General features: G+C 37.8%; 1 protein-coding gene across 2 annotated transcripts in view; it reads left to right on the forward strand.

Annotated features, from left to right (window-relative positions):
• Window positions 1–7,407: 7,407 nt before the first annotated feature.
• trappc10 (trafficking protein particle complex subunit 10) overlaps window positions 7,408–19,871 on the forward strand; it is a 98,684-nt gene continuing 86,220 nt past the window's right edge. For both annotated transcript variants that reach the window (XM_088914353.1, XM_088914354.1), the window contains exons 1-3: window positions 7,408–7,588; window positions 14,181–14,262; window positions 16,035–16,170. In XM_088914353.1, coding sequence (XP_088770479.1) covers window positions 7,528–7,588; window positions 14,181–14,262; window positions 16,035–16,170 — 279 coding nt within the window. In that variant the 5' untranslated portion in view covers window positions 7,408–7,527. The remainder of the gene's footprint in view (window positions 7,589–14,180; window positions 14,263–16,034; window positions 16,171–19,871) is intronic.

Here is a 19,871-nt window from a genome sequence, read left to right on the forward strand (position 1 = left end):
TTCTGAATAGTGATTCAGTTGTCCACAGTTCTGACCTGTTCACGAGGCCTGCTGCTGGTGCTAACCTCGGGTGGATCCTCTGGTTATTCTCTGGCAACCTCCGCTCTAGACTCTTAGAACAAAGGAAAGTTCTGGCACTCGGACACACTGGCCGTTCCGTGGTTGTCCGGGCTGAGTCTCAGGATGGTCAGGAGGCGCGCTGCGAGAATGTCCTGCCCTTGGGAGCCTTCTGCTCCTGGGCCGTCCTGCCCTGGAATTCTCCTTTGAATTCCCTTTAGAACAGTCCACAGAAGTCCACTCCTGAATCTTACTGAATCTCTTACTGAATCTCGTTTTTACCTGGAGGAACTTCAGCTCGTTCATTGGCTGAAAGTTCCATGGGCATCAGAGTCCCACGTGGGTTACTCGGCCCTACCAGTCCCTGATTGGTTGATCAAGGTGAGATATGAGTCACTTACTCCTGACACTTAGGAATGCAGTCCAGATGTCCATCTGGCACTCCCTAGACAGATAGGCGCCAATGGATGACCATTGATCATGATAGCCAGGCTTAGCTAAGTGCATCCCCCTTTGGGAGCTGTCCTAGGAAACCTTATCACCCTGCACTAATGGTCTCTCTGTGGCTGCACCACAGAGATGAACAGAGAAATGGGGCCTCATTTGGGAAGCTCAGAAACACTTAATTCTGCCTTATTATTAAGCCTCGCCGCTACACAGGAGAAGGCCCTGTCACCCATGCAATGTAGACGGGCTTGGGGGACAGTAAGGAGAGCAGAATTAGAAGAGTGAAGGTTGCGAGGTGGGGAGTATGGCGATAATAGTTCAGACAGGTACTGAGGTGCCAAGCCATGCAGAGCCTTATAGGTGAGCATGGGGATTTTAAAGTCTATGTGGAATTTGACCGGAAGCCAGTGCAAGGACTCCAGGATAGGAGTAATGTGAACACTTGCACTAGACCTGGTCAGGATTCTGGCTGCTGAATTTTGGACATACTGTAGTTTGTTCAGGGTAGATTTAGATACCCCAGCGAGTAGAGCATTACAGTAGTCAATTCAAGAGAACACAAATGTGTTGATCAGCTTTTCAGCCACAGTTAGTGATAGCATAGGGCATAGTCTAGCGATATTTCTGAGGTGAAAAAAGAAGTTTTGACAGTATGCAGCACATGTGGGTCAAATGTTAAGCCAGAATCGAATATAACCCCAAGGTTTTTCAATTTTGACTGAAGCTCAAGTACAGAACCATCTATAGATAGGGTTACAGGACTGGCTTTACGAAGTTGATGGAGGGTGCCAATAAGCATGACTTCGGTCTTGTCGCAGTTAAGATGAAGGAAGTTTTGAGTCATCCAAATTTTTATGTCAGAGATGCAATTAGATAGAATAGAGACAGCCACATCAGTGTCAGGTTTGGTATGGATGTATATTTGAGTATCGTCAGCATAAAAATGAAAGCTGAGGCCATGTGATCTTAAAAGCTGACCAAGTGGAAACATGTAAATGCTGAAGAGCAAGGGGCCCAGACCTAACAAGACTATTTTCAGACCTGTACCCATTAAGAGAGACAAAGTGACAGCGATCAGTAAGGTAAGATTTGAACCATTTGAGAGCAATGTCAGAAACTCCAAACACAGTCTCAAGATGAGAAAGTAAGATGTTATGGTCAACAGTGTCAAAAGCAGCACTGAGATCAAGAAGGATGAGTATAGAAAGAGAACCAGAATCAGAAGCTATTAGAAGATCGTTAGTGACTTTGACCAGGGCAGTTTCTGTGCTGTGAAGTTGACGGAAGCCAGATTGGAGGGGTTTGAAAAGGTTGTTTGTCATGAGGTGGTTATGTAACTGAAGTGTGATAGCACGTTCTAGAATTTTAGCAAAAAGGGGTAAGTTGGAGATGGGGCGAAAATTGTTAAGACTGTCGGGAGCCATGTTAGGCTTTTTTGGCACGGGGGTAATGGCAGCAGTTTTGAGGACCGTTGGTACAATGCCAGTGCTCATGGATTCATGTATAATTTTGAGGACAATGGGACAGAGAGAAGAGAAACAGGACTGAAATAAAGTGGTGGGAATGGGATCTAAAATAGATGTGTTGGGTTTCAGGCGTGTAACTAGTTTATTGAGGGATGCTGAGTCAAGAAGAGAGAAGCTGGAGAGAAGGGAACTAGAGAAGTTGGATGAGGAGGGAGGAGGTATGGAAATGATATGCGTAGCGGAGAGAATGTGATGCCAGATGTTGTCAATCTTAGAACTAAAGAAATCTAAGAATGTGTTGCAAAGTTGTGATGAGGCAGGTAATCTGGTGGGGCAGTTTGGCTTGAGCAGTCTGTTGATGGTGGAGATAAGATGTCTGGGTTTTTTTTGGTGATTTTCAATGATGTGAGAGAAGTAGGTGGATCTAGCAGACTCTATAGTAACCTTATATTCAGATAAGTAATCTCTCCAAGCCTGATAATGTACATTTAGGCCAGAAAGACGCCACCTACACTCAAGTTTGCGAGAGGCTGCCTTCATGGATCGCAGATGGTCATTGTACCAGGGGGCAGGGCGAGAGAAGGAGATGGTTCGAGTTTTTAAAGGAGCAAAGGTGTCCAGGGTAGATAAAAGAGCACTGTCAAGTAACTGTATTTTGTCCTCTAGAGGGTCAGAGGTAGAGAAACAAGATAATGAGGACAGAATAGAATTTGCAAACCTTGGGTGGTCAATTGATCGCCAGTTGCGGAAATTTACAGATCGTGGGGGGGAAGTGTTAGAAACAGGTAATTCCAGATTGAAAAGAATGGCTAAGTGGTCAGAGAGGCCTAGATCAAGGGGATAGCAGTGAGAGACAAAAGAGTCATTTGCAATAATTAAATCTAAGGTGTGTCCTTTGTTATGTGTAGGGGTACAAACAAACTGAGTAAGATCAAAGCATCCCAATAGAGAAAGGAAGTCTTTAGCCAGACTGGAAGACCTTCGATGTGTAAATTAAAGTCCCCTAGAATAAGGATCCTTTTAAACTTAAGGCATACGAATGAGAGAAAATCAGCAAACACACCTAAGAAGGCTTCACTGGGTTTGGGTGGTCTATAAACTGTGGCAATAATAGTAGATTGGGGGATAGAAACATTTAAAACAAGAAACTCAAAAGAAGAGGGATGAGGTATAGTAATAGGACTTAGACTGTAAAAAAGGTTGTAAATAACAATGATGCCCCCGCCTCTGCCTGAAAGACGCGGAAGGTCAAACAAACCATACCCAGGTGGAACAAGTTGGTTGAACAGGAGTTTTTTTTTCTTTGATGATGTCACATAAAAAGAAGAGCCTTGTTGTTTATGGAGCGGGTATTGAGCAGCACTGATCTGGCCAGTCTCGGTGATTCAGGGGGAAGCGGCGTGCGCTCCAGGTGCGGTAGTAAGAGGAGATTTTTGAGGTCGGTGCCTTGGACTTACAGTCGTGCGCCGAAAGGCAGGGATAGAGACTCCACTGGCAGATGAATGAAAGAAACGGCGTCCTGTGCTGCGATGGATGTAGCGACTTGGTCGTAAAATCCCAGTAAAACAGCAATAATCGAATGTGTCTTTCACCAGGAAGTAGCTTTGTTTTAGTTGAAGAAGTTGCAGTGCAGTGTACCTCAGAGACGTGATAGATGATTCAAGATGGTGTAACAAGACGGGAAGGAAATCCAGAGTAAGGCGGTAGCAAGTTGTGAAGGTCTTCAGTTGAGCAAATTCACAATGCAAGTGGAAGTTGCATTTGTGAATTTGTAATGTGGAGCGGATAATGTGAAGCGGATAAAAATTGATAAATTAGAAATCAGTGTTGCCAAAAAGAAAAAGGGAAAAAAACCAAAAATAAGTAGATAAAAAATTAAAAACTGGTGAGAGGAGCGGCAGCCAAAAGCGCCAGCGTTCTCTTTTACGGTTCCCTTTTGATTGGAACCGTGAATTTTGTTAGAAGCTTCACTGTGACAGTTGAATTAATAGTTTTGAAACTTTTCTATTGTTTGATGCCATCCATCAAATCCATTCTTAATAAATGCAGATTCCCATTTTATAGAAAATGTTATTATGCCCCTATCCCGTTTTGAAAATTTTTGCAAAAAAATATTACCTTCTCATCACTCAAGATGAACTACTGTACCATGTGAATTTTGATGTCCAATTGTGCTCAATATCTTAGGTTTTGCTCCAGTACTGATGCTGGCTTCTGTAACAATTGGAAATTGCCAGAGTACTTGATTAGTTTAAATTTCTTTTCCATAGCAGCTTCTCAGTGCTGGGAGGGTCCCGACACATGAGAGAGAAAGCTTTTGCCTTGGTTTACTTAGCAGCATGTTTTGGCCTCAGGCAGCTCTGCCAAAGCTGTACCCAGCTGACTTTGGTCTTTAAAATGTTCTGTGCACAGTTTGTCTTCTTAAGGTTTACAAGGCAGACAAAAGGGGAACTCCCTGGTATAGCTTTGGTCAGAATATTCTGGAAGTTCACAAAAAGAAAGTGTCTAACTCTTTGCTAATTTCATTGATCAGGCAAAATAACTGTGGGTTCATGAACACAAGATTTCTTCTGCCTGAGAATATCTTGGGTAGAATTCTGTACTTTACTGACTCACTCTCTCAGCCTGGAATCTAGGAGAAAAGCTTAAGTTCTGACTTGGACTGGTTGCAGTCATGTGGTCATAAAAGTCAGATTTGACAGTTAAAAGAGATATTGAGAGAGCCAGTGGTTAACTCAAGAGTCTTGTGTTCCAGTTTATATTGGTGACATCACCAGCAAATGATTTGCCAAGATGCTATCAGGTTTGGTTCTGGTACCCTCTCTACAGATCCACAATTGGTGGATCTACCTTTGGGTGATGGATAGTGACCTTTGACCTGTGATTTTTGGGAAATAAATCAGTCTGGAGACATGCTGGATCCCACTTGCTCTATACTCTATATACTGATTGAAAAAAGAAATGCAACAGCTCCTCCTACACACTCTGGCCCTCCCGTCTGCTTGGAACAGGCTGAGGAGTGACTCATCCATGAAGAGGACCTGATGCTACTGCTAACGAGTCCTTGCAGCCTCTGTCTGGCCCAAGCCAGTCTGGTGTGATGTCTAGGAGGTGTGAGCAGAGGGCCTCTGACAGGTCGCCTTGCTCTAAGGCCAGCAGCATTGAGCCTCACTGTTCTGTCACTCATGCCAGCAGTTTTAGCAGCAGTATGGGTGGCAGATCTGAAACAATCTCTCAGATGGACCAGTCTGATGTGTCGGTCCTGCTCTGGTGTGGTCACTTGAGGGCGACCGGATCTTGGATGGTCATCTGTCCTGCCGGTCTGCTGAAACCTTCTCAGCAGTTAGGAACAGTGGAGTGTCTTATTCCATAGTGTCTGGCCATAATGGCACATGACATGCCTGCTTGCAGTATGCCAAAGGCTCTCTCCCTTGCTTCTGGTGACATTTGAAGCATTATGGAATGCACAGAAAACTGATGGTGGCCTTTTTCTTGCAGACACCTAAGCTTTGAATTAAGGCCTTTTTAAAGGTGATCTGATCAGGCATTGTTCGATCTGGACCTTGTTGGGTAAAAGTGTACCTAATGAGCTTCTGTGTGATTGGCAAGTTGCAATGCCTCACTGCACAAGCTGTATTGCTGGTCAGAGGGCTTAAAACAAATTGACAACTTTTTGTGAAAGTACATAAGCTATATGTACCTTGTACCTACACTTCTCTGCCTTCATTTAGATCATTGGCTGATTGCTTTCTATTGCTATCACTGATAGTGAAAGAACCAACACTGTGGTTATAAATAAATGTATGAGTGTATAAATATAGAATCTTAAAAAACCTAAGCAATCTTACAGAAATAGTTTTTTATGGAGGTAATGCTAGGTTCTATACATTAAAAGACTTTCCACAGGACAGATGGCTCTCTAAAACCAAAGGTAAACTATGGAAAACATGTCTAGGAATGGTAAATAGAATTATCAGCAGCTGTGATTAACTCAGTGGTATTACTATTATAACTACTATTATAACCCTGTCACATAAGAATAAATAAATATATATACCGTATTCTAATATGTATATTCTGTAAGATGATGTGAGTATATGGAGAGATACATTTTTATTTCAGTGACTCTCAATTACATTTTAAATTATCCAGGGATTATTCATTAGATCCTTTATTAAAATTCAACTGCAGTTTTGTATTTTTACTTATTGTCACAATTTGCTTATTTTATAATAGGTACTTTGTAATCAGCTCAATTAAGCTTTAATGTTTTCATTTATCTGCTCAGCCTAAAAGTTATTTATTTCTCCCCAGCCATAACTTAGCCAGCATGCCAGCCCTATTCCAACTGCAGAACAAGCTCAATAGTTCCTGGTAGCTGTAATGCTTTGTATTTTTAAGAATTTAGAATAACCATGTAACATTATGTACTGTATAGCTGATAATACTACTTTTGTTGTAGTTTGGTGTTGTCACCAGGAATTCATGACCTCAATCAAAAGTTCATGTTTCATTCTCATGTAGAACTCATAAGAGTTTGTTATGAGTTCAATAACTCTTTCTTGTTGTAAAAAAGAGTAGGAAATAGCTCTCTGTAGCCATTCAGAAGGCTATAAGGTGTTCATATTCTCATTTAAAACGATCTCTGAATTACTTCATCAGACACATCATCTTGCTAAGGGATGACTTGAAATGTGACTTACTTTATAAATAAAGCAGGTCTCTAGACATCCAGAAACAAGGCTGACCAGTCAATTAAATTTTGTTGCACATAAACAACAGAAGAGGCATCAGGAGTATGGTATTTGTAAAAGGGATGGCTTGCTCTCGTCCTCAAAAGCCACAGAGTGTTTTGGTTTTCATCCTCATAACCTTTATTGAATTAATGATTTGTAACTTTTGTTACAATAAAATAAAATGACTTTTGTTAGATCTTAATTGATAAGATCTAATAAAACAGAAACTAACAGAAAATAATCTGTAAAATCTACAGGGCTTTAGCCATACTTTATTTAGTAATATTAGAGAATCTTTTCTGTTCAATCATGTCTGAAATCCAGGGTTGTTCTACTGTTGTAATTCAATTTCACTGTATAATATTTTGCACCCTTGTTAATACTTTTAATTTTAGTTAGGCCTATGATCAGTAAAGCCTTCAAAATAGAATAAATAATGACAATAATGTCTGTATTTATTTGATAGAGTACATCATAAATGAAAATGTTTCAAAATATTTTTTTACTCTCAATCGTTTATTTGCTTAGTGTTCAACCGATGCCCCGCAAACTATGAGTGCAATAAATGGGTAAGACTATGGAGTTACACAACTAGTTACTATTCATCTTTTTTCTCGGCTAAAAAAATAACTGTTCAGCAACTTTGCTCAGCATATCCTTTAAGGCACGCAGCCACCGGAAGTCGTCATGGCTCAGGGAGATACAGGAAGTAGCGGGGATGGATGGAGAGAGGAAGTGCTATTGCGATACAGCAGCTTCTTAACAACAACACTGATTTCATTGACGTTTATATGGGGGGCGATTTTTGACAATCGGAGTCTATGGAGTCCCATGAGGAGAAGCCAGTAATCTACACAATGGAAAATAAGCCGATAGTAACATGTAAGTTTTTATATCCTTCAGCTGTTTTTAGCACTGACACTATTTGTGAGGCAGACGCTAAAAACTGTCACTAAAGGAATGCGGCTATTCGAGGGTTAAAGGGCCTTCCAGCAATAGTGCTGGATCTCTAACACGCTTGAACATTGGTTATTTTGCTGTATTATTCAAAGAAATCGCGAAATACTGTATCTGATTTGTGAATTAATGGTGCAAGATGTAGGAGCTGTTCATATCTACGTTACCCTATACCTGCCGCAGAAGCGCAGTTCGTCCAGGTCCCAGTGCCAAAACGACCAGGCCTCATACTGCTCTGGTCCCCTTTATTAAATGTAAATAGCTTTTTGTGTCATATTGTCACATAATTCACAATGTAGCGGAATTTTGCAGTTTTCTTGTAGTGTATCTATTATTACACGGATACAGAGAACTACAGATTATGAGCAACGATTTCTGGGGTGTAACAATATCGTATGAAAAGGCCCATATATAATTGTATCCATAAAGTTAATATTAGGCGGCTGAGTCCATCATTATGAAACTTGTTCAGCAACATTACGAAACTTGCTGAACAGAGCTTGTTTCAGAAAACGCCGAAAAAGCTTGTATGGAGAGTGGTGTTTCGCCTGGCCCTCTGTGTATTTGTAGAAAAAAAAACATTTTAAGAAACAAAGTCTTTTGAAAATGAGATTCAATATGATTTAGAGCACACTATCACAGTTCTTACCTGTGGTATGTAATATCTTACATATGCCCCTGTAGTAGGGTTTTTGCAGCTCACATAATTTTCATGAATATCTGTGGGGTAATGGTTTAATTTTTTGGCTGAGGCCTAATATTAAATTTTCTTTCAGTTCTTAAAATGTTATTGACCATTTTTTAAGTTTCAGATCCATCACATTCTGTTAGCTAAACACGTGTGTTAAGTAAAATGTACCCAGTGTTTATGGCAATGTTTACTATGTTTAGTGTCATCCCCACACATCTATGTCTAAATTGATCACATGTAAAGAGCTGTGTAGATAGAAATTAGTACAATAAAAAACACATCATAAGCTGAGGAGAGACTGCATATTATCTGGTTCCTCATTTACATGCTCCCTCTTGGTCAGATCATGCAGTATTGGGGCATTAACTTTCACAGCTAAGTAGATGACACACAGCTGTATAATCATGCCAAACCTGACGTATCCTCCGCCTTTGAAAATTTAGACAGCTGTCTGGAGGAGATCAGGATATGAATAAGGCACATTTTGCTCATACTTATTAATGTCAAAACAGATGCCATGCTGATTGGAACACCTAATCAGATCGCTACAGCTAGTTACTGCAGTCCCATCATTGATTAAAATGTCATCCCCCATCTTTAGTGGTGAGCAATTTGGGTCTGATGCTTCTCTCAATATTTCGGATCATATGAAAAGTGTCAATTAAATTAAAACTTCTCCAGAACAGTGCTGCCACAGTACTCACCGGAGCAAGGAATTCAGACCATATCACCTTTATTCTAGCAAAGCTCCATTAGCTCCCTGTCCATCAGAGAATGAATTTTGAAAGTATTGATACTGGTTTTTAAGGCTCTCGCTTTTTAAGGCAACTCACTGACCTTTGTTTTCAAACTTCAATCTGGTCTTTAAAGTCAATTTAATCTGTTTCATGTCCCCAGAACCAGATTATGTATTTATGGGTGACCGTGCCTCGCTAATAATTTCTGACAGGATTATTTCGACTACGGTCTCTAAAAGAGATCTTAAAATCCTTCTCTACCAGCAAGTATATCAAAATCCATATTATGAACTGTTTGATAGCCTATATTTCTCTTTTTCCTAAAATAACAGAATGGCAAGCTCTCTTAACAAGGTTCAAATACTTAAAATTAATCTGTACCCAGATTGCTGGTAACTCTTAATGATTTACCATTAACCAAGGTAAAACAGATGATTTCTTTCATCAATGTGTCTCAGACCCAATCCAACTCACCTCACTTCCTTTCTTGCTTTGAAGCTCTGCAGATGTTGATACTAAGCTAGATGATCAAGTAATAGGTTTATTCCATGCTGAAAAGAGAAGAAAGAAAACACAACATTTTGGCCGTGGAGCCTTCTTCATCCACATCTTGCTGTAACAATATGAAATTAAGTTTTTAAGAATAGCTTGACAAGTGGCAGATTAAGCCAAGGTCTTTGCAAAGGAGTTAATGAGAAAACAAAATACTTCATGTAGTTATATCATTTAACAAGCACCTAAGAACCTGATGCCCCATCACTTACAGATATGCATAGATGTATTGCTTTGTTTGCAGATGTAATTGTATGTGTATTTTCTACATAGTGTATAATTCTTATGATTAGAACTTTTGTTGATTTATATAACACATTGCACAAGTCTGATCAAATAGTATTGCAATTAGCATTTCAGAATTTCTTTTGTTATTTCCTGTTAACTTTGCAGATTTCCCATATAAGTTAAATACATGGATTTAAAAATGAAAGAAATCCAACAAATAAACACTAAATTTAGGAGGCTTCACTTTTTAAACTTTACATTTTTCTTATAACTTTTAACTTTATATTACAGGAACAAGAAATTTAGAGTTTAGTAACAGCCAAGTCAAAGTCCAGACCTAAATTGCATTGAAATTATTTTGAAGGACCTGAAACAACTTCGAAACCCACAAATGTCACTGAGTTGATGTCGTTTTGCATGGAGTAGTGGGCCAAAATTCCCTCCATTGTGAGAGGAGGGGCTGATCAATAACTACAGGTTGCAGTTACTGCTGATAAAGGTGGCAATCAGGTTTTGGGGGCTATTACTTTTTCACACTGGGCATTGGCATTGGCATTGGGTGTTGCATAACTTTCTTAAATAAATAATTAAAATAAGTGTCAACATTTGATGTTATTTGTTAACTCACTTTTATCTAATATTAGGTTTTGGTTGAAGATCTGATAACATTCACCATTACATATATGCAATAATGCAGAAAATCAGACAGGTAGCAAATACTTTTTCCATGGCATTGTGTGTGCCCTTTTATTCTTAAACACACTAATGGGAGTATTTTCTTTTAACATTGTTTTCTGAGTTTTTTACTATTTTGAAAAATATTAATATATACTGCCTTGCAAAAGTCAAGCCTTTCCAAATTATGTCCCATTTTGTTAAAGTGCAAAATATTTTTTTATAATGACTTTTTACTCAAATCTTGAATGCTGAAACTGAATATCAGTATCCAAAAAAGGTGCTTCCACCAAGTATTGACTCAGTGTGCTGAATGCTAATGTAATCTTTGTATATTTTAGTATTTTTTTGCATTTTTTTCTAACATTAAACTTCTTTAACCTATAAAAGTGTGGAGTTTTGTTACATTGTGATTAAAGCTCTTCATTGAATGAGGGTAAATAAGGAGCGCGGGGTCAGCCATTTATATGGCACCCCTGGAGCAGCTGGGGTTAAGGGCCTTGCTCAGGGACCCATGGAGTAGGATTCCTCTTCGCGGGATATGAACTGGCAACCTTCCAGCCACAGGCACAGATCCTTAGCCACAGAGCCACCGCACTGCCATATTTAATATGGATAAGGTGATAGGTAATGCTTTTAATTTTTTGTGACGTGGTCAAATATATCTCACTCGGCATGTGTTTAGTTTCTTACAGCATGTTAATGTATTTCACCGCACCTCCTGATTCTGTGATTTAAGCAATATTCTGTCCTTTTAAATTGGTGGTTTTGGCAGCAGCCCTTCAGGTGTGACCATAAAAATTCAGTTGGACAGTTTTCTTCACATTGTTGTTCCATATTGTTTTAACCTGTATTCTATCACTGTCCTTTTTTGGTTTTAACATTCCATCAATCATTCCATGGTTTGCTCTTGAAGAGGTAAAGCAAACTTGTACCCTGTTGGAATTTGTATAAGCACAGACACCACATATGGTGAACCTTTAATTGTGCATATTTGCTTTTCATTTGCATTTGAACATTGGTCACTTCTTTAAAAACAGATTTTTTTTATCCCTAGTAGAATTAAGTGTGTTATTATAAAAACTGCACACATATTGTCAAAGGATGTGTGTTTATTTTTTTTCTGAGAACATGCTCTCACAATTATGACAAAAAACAAGCATTGCATACTCATTGACATCGTTTAATTCATAGTTTAATTTTTTTACTTTTCTGAAACTTAAACAATTTAGGACAGTATTAACATATCCTAAGGGTGTCATTCACAGTTAGTTCTAATGTGATCAAAAGTGTCCTTACCAAAGATTACATATGCGATGTAACTTCTTGTGCACTAACCATGATAAGGCATTTTATTACACATTATTACATGATTGGTCCTTTAGCATGTCTTCAATATGCAGGTAATGTGGAAAGGGAACACTAATGTTGTATGGTTTTTATAGAACCCTGTGGGAAATGTATCATCAGAGGAGCTCTGGATACAGTATTTTTGAGCTCAATAAGGACATCAACATGCGCTGGGTCTGCCCTGCAGAACAGAAACCTTGAAAGGGGTTTCCAACATTACAGTATGGGCTCAGAAAGAAGTTTTGTTTCAGTTTTATGGTTCGTTATGGAAATGTGTCCTGTCCTTTTATATACATCAAAAATTGAACTGATTTATGTAATTCACAATAAACACACCTATCCCTTCATGGAAAAATAATTGGAAAGCACAGATCAGTAGAAAGGAATATGCACAGTTTTTAACTAACAGTACAGTCCACTCAGTCATCAAGAAATGGAAGGTACACAGTGCCGTACACACACTGCTTAGATCAGGTCATCCCTCCGAACTGAGAAGCTGGGCAAGGAACTTGAGGGATGTCAGTGTTAGGCCAATGGCAGCTTTGAAAGAGCTATAGAGTTCAATGCCTGAGTTGAGAAATTGTAAGTAACATATCGAGGTTACTCCACAAAGCTGATCTGTATGACACAGTGCAACTCCAATACCACATATAGTTTCCAGTATAACATTTAAGTGATAATGCAGACAAGGATTTGTATTTAGATTATACAAAATTTGATTTTTTTTTGTTATTGAAAAGTGTTGGCATAAGACCAAAGTTACAGTGTATCACCCAATCAACACTATTTCTACAGTTAAGCCTGGTAGTAACATACAGTATCATGTCATGTGGGTGTTTCTTTCGGAAGGGACAGGAAAGCTTGTTGGGACTGAACGAAAATGGATTGTGCAAAGTACAGATATTAAGCTGAAACCTTTTTTAGTCTGCTAAAGACTTACAATTGGGGGAAAAATCAATTTTCAGTGGTGAAAGGCCAATGATAGAAAAATAAAAAAAGTAAATGTCCTTGATCAGCTTGGTTCAGGACTTGACCTGAATCGTATGAAGAAACTGTTGAAAGGTCTAAAAAATTAAATATTTCTCAAAGTAACTACAGCCAAGGGAACAAGCTAAATAATTTGATGCAGAAAATGTTATGTTTAATTTTTAACTAGTGCTGCCAACTATATACATATATTTTCATATAAATATTAAAGTATGATAATATTTTATGTTCCATAACCTTATTATACTTCATTATTTTTTCACTTACCAAAATTTTCCTTTAGTTACATGATTTAATATTGTATAATAAGTTAATCTAAAGAAGTAGTACAGCACATTAAATGAAGCTACCATTTCACTAACATTGGCACCACAAGAGCCACCTATTGATTTTTTAGGGGCTGTATGATTCGGAATACCAAATCATAATGAGTAATATGGCTGTGTAAAAGAGTGGTGGAATCTGGGCTGTGGAAAAGCTGTGGCGTTGAAACAGTCTCAGGGACACATTCCTCACTTTAGCACAAGAAAATTAGAGAATCTGTCAGATCCCTAGTAGAACTGTGTTACCATCAAGGAGGATCTGTTACACGCACCTTGCTTATCTTGACAATGGGTTTTGACATATATTTTGAAAGGCTGCATTTGTATGTACAAATTATGGGCACCATTGTCCTCACTTGCACTTCCTCAAGCTCCAGTCTTTACTTTAGACAGTGGTCCCTATGTATGGCATCATTTCAGATAAGATGCATCTTATCTTCATGTAATCCTAGACATTTAGACATGTCTCATCTGGCTTGAATTTCACTGTTGATTCTAAAGAAGTCTGTAAAATTAATGTTGTTAATACTTTTGACGGTTAAAAAACCATTATAAATATTTGAGGTTTTTTTGTCTGTTATTGTAGGATGTTCTTTTAAGATTATGAATATATCTGGTGGCTCTTGTCTGGACTAATTCCAGAGCAACAATTGTGTTTTATGGCATTGTAACTAAAAATGTATAAGATATTCTAGAAGAGTTCTAGATTTAAGTTTGACACTTTTCACTATACATCCTAACATTGTTTGCCTTTTTATTTTTAACTCTTATCATAATGAAAATCACCATCAGCATCAGCTCTTCATGTTAACACAGTAGTCATGGTTTGTCAGTACTGAATATGCCTTTAGGATTCCACTGGGAAGACTAAGACCTTTTGCACTTTGCTGTTGCCAGCAAGTTACTGCACCGAAAAGCACTGTCAGAGACCAGAGCTAACGAAGAGAACCAAAATATGTGTTCTTCTCTTTTAGGTTCTGGGGATCAGAGTTTGTTCACATCACTGTACCACTGCCTTGCACAGCAGCTACCCCGGGAGCCTATGGAATGGAGAAGGTGCCTTTTTCATTTTTTATGTATAGCACATTTTTTATGTGCAAGATGGTCTGGCTCATGTATTTTGTTGCATTTAGGTGGACTTAAGAACATGCATGCATTATTAGCTAAATTTTTGTGTGTTCTGTAGGATTCAATAAAAAAAACTATTTTACCACCTCTGCAACCTTTGTATTTACAGTGCCCTCCAGAATTTTTGGCACTCTTGGTAAAGATGAGCAAAAAAGGCTATGACAAATTGTCTTTGTTGTTTATCAGCTTGATTTTGCACTGAAATTATGAGAGAAATCTAGCCTTTCAGTGAGATAAAATTAGTAAATAAAAACATTTTTCTAAAAAAAAGTCAATTATTGGTGCCCCCTGCATTTAGTACTTTGTGTACCGTTTGCGAAGATAACAGTACTGAGTCTTCTCTTATAATGCTGTATGAGGTAGGAGAACACATATAAAGGGATCTGAGACCATTCCTCCTTACAAAATCTCTCCAGATCCTTCAGGGTCCTTGGTCCTCGCTTGTGGACTCTTCTCTTCAACTCACTCCACAGGTTTTCAATAGGGTTTAGGTCAGGGGACTGGGATGGCCACTGCAAAAGCTTGATTCTGTGGTCAGTGAACCATTTCTGTGTAGATTTGGAGGTATGCTTTGGATCTTCCTGCTGGAAGATCCAGCCAAGACCCAGTCTTAGCCTCTTGGCAGAGGCAGACAGATTTTGATCTAAATACTGCTGGTATTTGATGGAGTCCATGATGCCATGTATCCTAACAAGATCCCCAGGGCTTTTGGAAGAAAAACAGCCCCACAACATCACAGATCCACCACCATACTTCACAGTGGGGATAAGGTTCTTTTCTGCATGACCTTGACTCTTTTTACGCCAAACCCACCCCTGGTTGTATGTATGTTTGTTTATATTCCTCAGTTAATGCTTTTTATGACGTTCAGAGACTTTATGCTTCTGTTATTTTTATTTTCAGTTACCAAAATGGTAGTTAGAAAATTCCATGTTTATGTTCCATATTAAGTGGGAAACAGTAGGAAAACAGATTAAATTAAGTATTTAAGTACTTAATTAAGTAAGTCATTTAAGTGTTGTCTTTGTCAGGTTTTCTGAATGTTTGTCAGACATAAGTTACCCACATTTTTTGAACCCCAGTTAGATAAATTGACCAAAATATACTTAACAGAAATGCTACTTTGAAATACCTGCACATTTTTAAAAACATGTGTATGTCTTTGTATTATATTTTATTGTTTGTTTTTCTATTGTATTTCAACACATAAAGAGGTCTATAGATATAAATAAGGATGTTTAATCAAACAAGTTAAATTGGGGGAAATGGTGACCAAAAAGTTAAGTTGGTCTTTCTTAATGGTGAAAATAGTGATTGCAGTAAGCAGTGGATCTGTTCTGTCCCTATTGAAAGATATCCATGACCCTCTGAATTATTTCCTGAAAGGCTGAAGGAAGGGATAATGGAACTCCTTATCTAGTTTGTTATATTGATATAATGTCTGTTTAATTTGATGCCCTCTTTTAAGACTAAAATATAAAAACTGTCAAATTACACTTCCCTATCATAATATGCCATTGCTTTAAATTGAAATGCAGGTGGGTACCTTGTGTTGAATGTTAAAAATTGATCCTGTCTTTTAACTCCATGTCATTGCACAAAGCAAAAGTAATGTGCACCCCTGATAAGACACCTGTTTTAGTTAAATGATATCATAAGGTATTCAATCATACTTCTTCATCCTTTAATGTTATTTTCAGGTCATATGGACGTCCACCAAAAATGATTCACCTAGAGGCGAACTTTGTCCAGTTTAAAGAAGATCTACTTCCTAAAGAAGGCAATAAAGCTCTTCTTACATTCCCCTTCCTGCACATATATTGGACAGATTGCTGTGTAAGTGTTTAATGTAAACGCACTTAACATTACTGTTGTGAGCAAGAAGACATTTACTTTGAGTATTTTTTGTGAACCACATGATTGCTATGGAATATACCTAAAAAAAACAATGATGAGATTATAGGGCTATGCTTAGAAATGTTAGATTTCCACTCACTGACAGACACAGGAAGTCCTTGCTTCTTGCTTTTTAACAGATCTGGTGATCAGTTTTCCTCCAGCAGCTGGTCAGTTGACAGAGAGCAGCAACTTGTACCCCCAGAGGAATCTCTCATATTAGCAATTTCATTCATAATAACTGCTTTCCTTATTGAGATACAGTACATTTTTTGGAGGATGATGTCACTCAACCCCTGTACAATGGCCCTGATGACTAAACCAGTATATTTCATTCTATTGTCTGTGTTCAGCATCTGTGAAGATACTTTACGCCACACCCAAATAGTATTCAGATTAAATAACCAGATATGAAATGCTTTAAAGATGTAAGATGATAATCATACATCTTTATGATTGTGCGGTGTGGTGGCTCTGTGGCTAAGGATCTGCGCCTGTTGCTGGAAGGTTGCTTCGTATCCCGTGGCTGGCAGAGGAATCCTACTCCGTTGAGCTCCTGCGCAAGGCCCTTAAGCCCAACTGCTCCAGGGGTGCTGTATAAATGGCTGACCCTGCGCGCTGACCCCAAGCTTCTCTCCCTGTCTGTCTCATAGAGAGCAAGTTGGGGTATGCAAAAAGACAAATTCCTAATACAAGAAATTGTATATGGCCAATAAAGTGATCTTATCTTATCTTATACTGTAAGTATACTTAGGTGTTAGGGACCAGAACGTTGCAGCGCATAACGATACATATAACATAAGTAGGGGAATTGTTCCCTATAGGAACGTGTATTTAAGAAAGTAAATATGGAGGGTCTGGGAGCATAAGGGAGTAAACTTTACTCATGACTTAATGTGGAAGGCTTTTACTCATGAAAATTAGTGGTATAGGGAACATATGTTATGTAGAGTGTTTCACTTGTAGCTAACTAAAATGTTTAAGTGTCACATTACAAGTCCAGGTATCACTCATAAATAATGCAGCTTATAGAGAAATGTCTTATTTGGGCATGATTATCCATAAGTAATAAAGTAATTAGTTTGCCATATTGGTATATTCATTTAAGATATATATATAACCCATAAAAACTATCATTAGAAATAGTGTCATCATTTCCTTTCAAATTGTGGGTTTGTCGAACCAGCAAAGTCATTCACTATAGATTTTTTTGTATATGCTGTTCATGTATTCAAAGTTAGCATAATGATTCATTATCTAGGTGCAACATCATTGTCTACAAGAAGAATATTTTTTACACTGACAGAAATATACAAAATAACACACATACACACAATTTAATGTTACAGAAAATGTAAATTGTTGTTAGTGTTTCAACTGAGAATGATTTCTGTAAAAGGAAATACAAAATTTTCACTCCCCTTCCCTCTTCCCTCACTAAGAAGAACTAAAACTAAAACAAAAGATAGATACAGAAATATAACATAGCATAATATTAATTATATTAAGCTGTCTAGGAAGCCAAAAAAGGTCAGTTCTTTAATGATTCATTTGAATTACCAATGTCCAGGATGTAAAAGAGAGCCTCACAGTAGTTCAGAAATTGTTTCCAATCTTTAAAAAACTTAATGGTACAACTGTTATACGTGTATCCAGTTTTCTATTTGATCCATTGAACAAATATGGGTGGGGCAGCTTGCTTCCAATTAAAGAGGTTAAGATCCATTGCAAAAGCCTGTGAGATTTTTATAGTGGAAGATTGTTGGCACACCAAAAATGGCAATAAAAGGAGTGGGTTCAATTTCAAGATGAGAGAAAGACCAGAAATTAACCAGCATAGAACAAGAACTTATATATAAAAATGGCATGGGCTTGCCCCCATCTGCCACATGTCGTGTTCAAATGAGGAAGTATTTTAAAGAGTTTAGATATATGTATGTAAGCGGTGTATAATTTCAAAGTGTATGTACTATACCTGGCAAGGGTAGAAGAATTGTGAACTTGAGCTAAAACAGAAGTTAAAACATAACTTCAGTGCCTATAGGATGCTTGTACACCCCTTCCAAAGTAACACATTTTGTGGCCCGACAGCCTGAAATCAAGACACATTAAATCAGAATTTATTTTAACTTTATTTACACATTCTAACACAAAAACACCAAGTGAAAAACAAATTCTCAGGCATTCTGAAAAGGAATTCAGAATTTCGTAGTGGGTAGAAATTCATCATAGAAAGATGAATTTTACCTTTTTGCACTAATTAAAATGTTGATGAACCGGTCAAAAAAGCTCAGTTGACCTTACGAATTGCTTTCAACTGTCATTCAAATTTAGTATATCAAATTCATGTCACTTCTTTTAGTGGTTCACCCTCAGGAAATGCATTTTCTTTGCAAACCAGCTCTGAAGACCACATACATGCAGGAAACTTTAAATGGTCATCTTTAACACATTGTATCCTGAAGGTGACAGTTTGTTTCCAGCTGTTGCCTTTAGACATATGGCTGCCTCCCAAACCACTTGTATCATATTTGTCTTTGCTTCCTGGTGTGGTTGCACTATACCAGTAACTTTACATTTTAAAATATTGGACACCAGAGTAGAATGTGGTACTTTTAACTTTATTGTAAATATTTTTATTGGCATTCTCCAGAAATTCAGTGAGAGCGGTTCTGCTTACTATGGGAAAAATAAAATTTTAGCCATTGGTAAGCCTTACAAATTTGCAATGTAGAAATGTCTGGGGTGCTACATGTCTCTAAAAATATTTCTATTTTGGAAGTACTGAATAAGATAAAATTGTTGAGAGGGTCTTTCTGAACTTTGTACTTGTATACCTTTTCTGCTGATTCTGTGGTATTTTTTAGGATGGACAGAACTGATTTGAACCGGAATGGAAGAATGCTGGACACAAAGGCTATGATGTTATTCTGTACTGTGTTGTATAGGAACTTAGTATGGAATATACTATAGCTTAGCTAAGCTATGAAACTTAGTAACCAATTGTATTAAAAAATCTTTTGCAAGTAGGGAAGAGGAAGATGGGCATGATCATGGAATGCTGCCAATGTGATAAGTACAGGGAAGTGTGATACATAACAGAAAAGTATAAAAGGACTGCTTTTGTTAAATTGCTTGGAGAAACATTCAATTGATTGATTTATCTTCTCAATAAGAGCGGTATAATCTGAAATTAATGTGCTGTCATAGTTGTAAGGATGAACTGAGGAAAGTAACTATCTAAAAAAATAATAAATTAATGAGGCGTGGTAGTGTATGTTTGGGAGGAAAAACTGCCTTGCAAAATGGTGTAAGAAATGCCAAGTGTCAGAGATAGCATAAAATTTAGAAAAGGATTATATAGCTGAAGAAGTATTAGAGATAGGGATTGTCCTAGAGGAGGAATTGTCCAATGTAGGATAAAGGATGCAGTTAAAGCCCCCTCCCAGTAATTAAGTTATGAGAATCCAAATTGAAAAATAAAAGTTTTGTCATCACTATTAGGGGTGTAAACATTTGCTATGATTACTAAAACATAAACATTAAAAAGATAACCTGTAACTATTATATTCCTACCATATGGTTCGAGTATTTGAGATGCAATGAAAGACGTCTTTTTTTTGTACACGAGAAAGGCTCCC

The sequence above is a fragment of the Atractosteus spatula genome, chromosome 4 (genome assembly GCF_055471065.1).
Source record: "Atractosteus spatula isolate fAtrSpa1 chromosome 4, fAtrSpa1.hap1, whole genome shotgun sequence".
Classification (NCBI taxonomy): Eukaryota; Metazoa; Chordata; class Actinopteri; order Semionotiformes; family Lepisosteidae; genus Atractosteus; species Atractosteus spatula.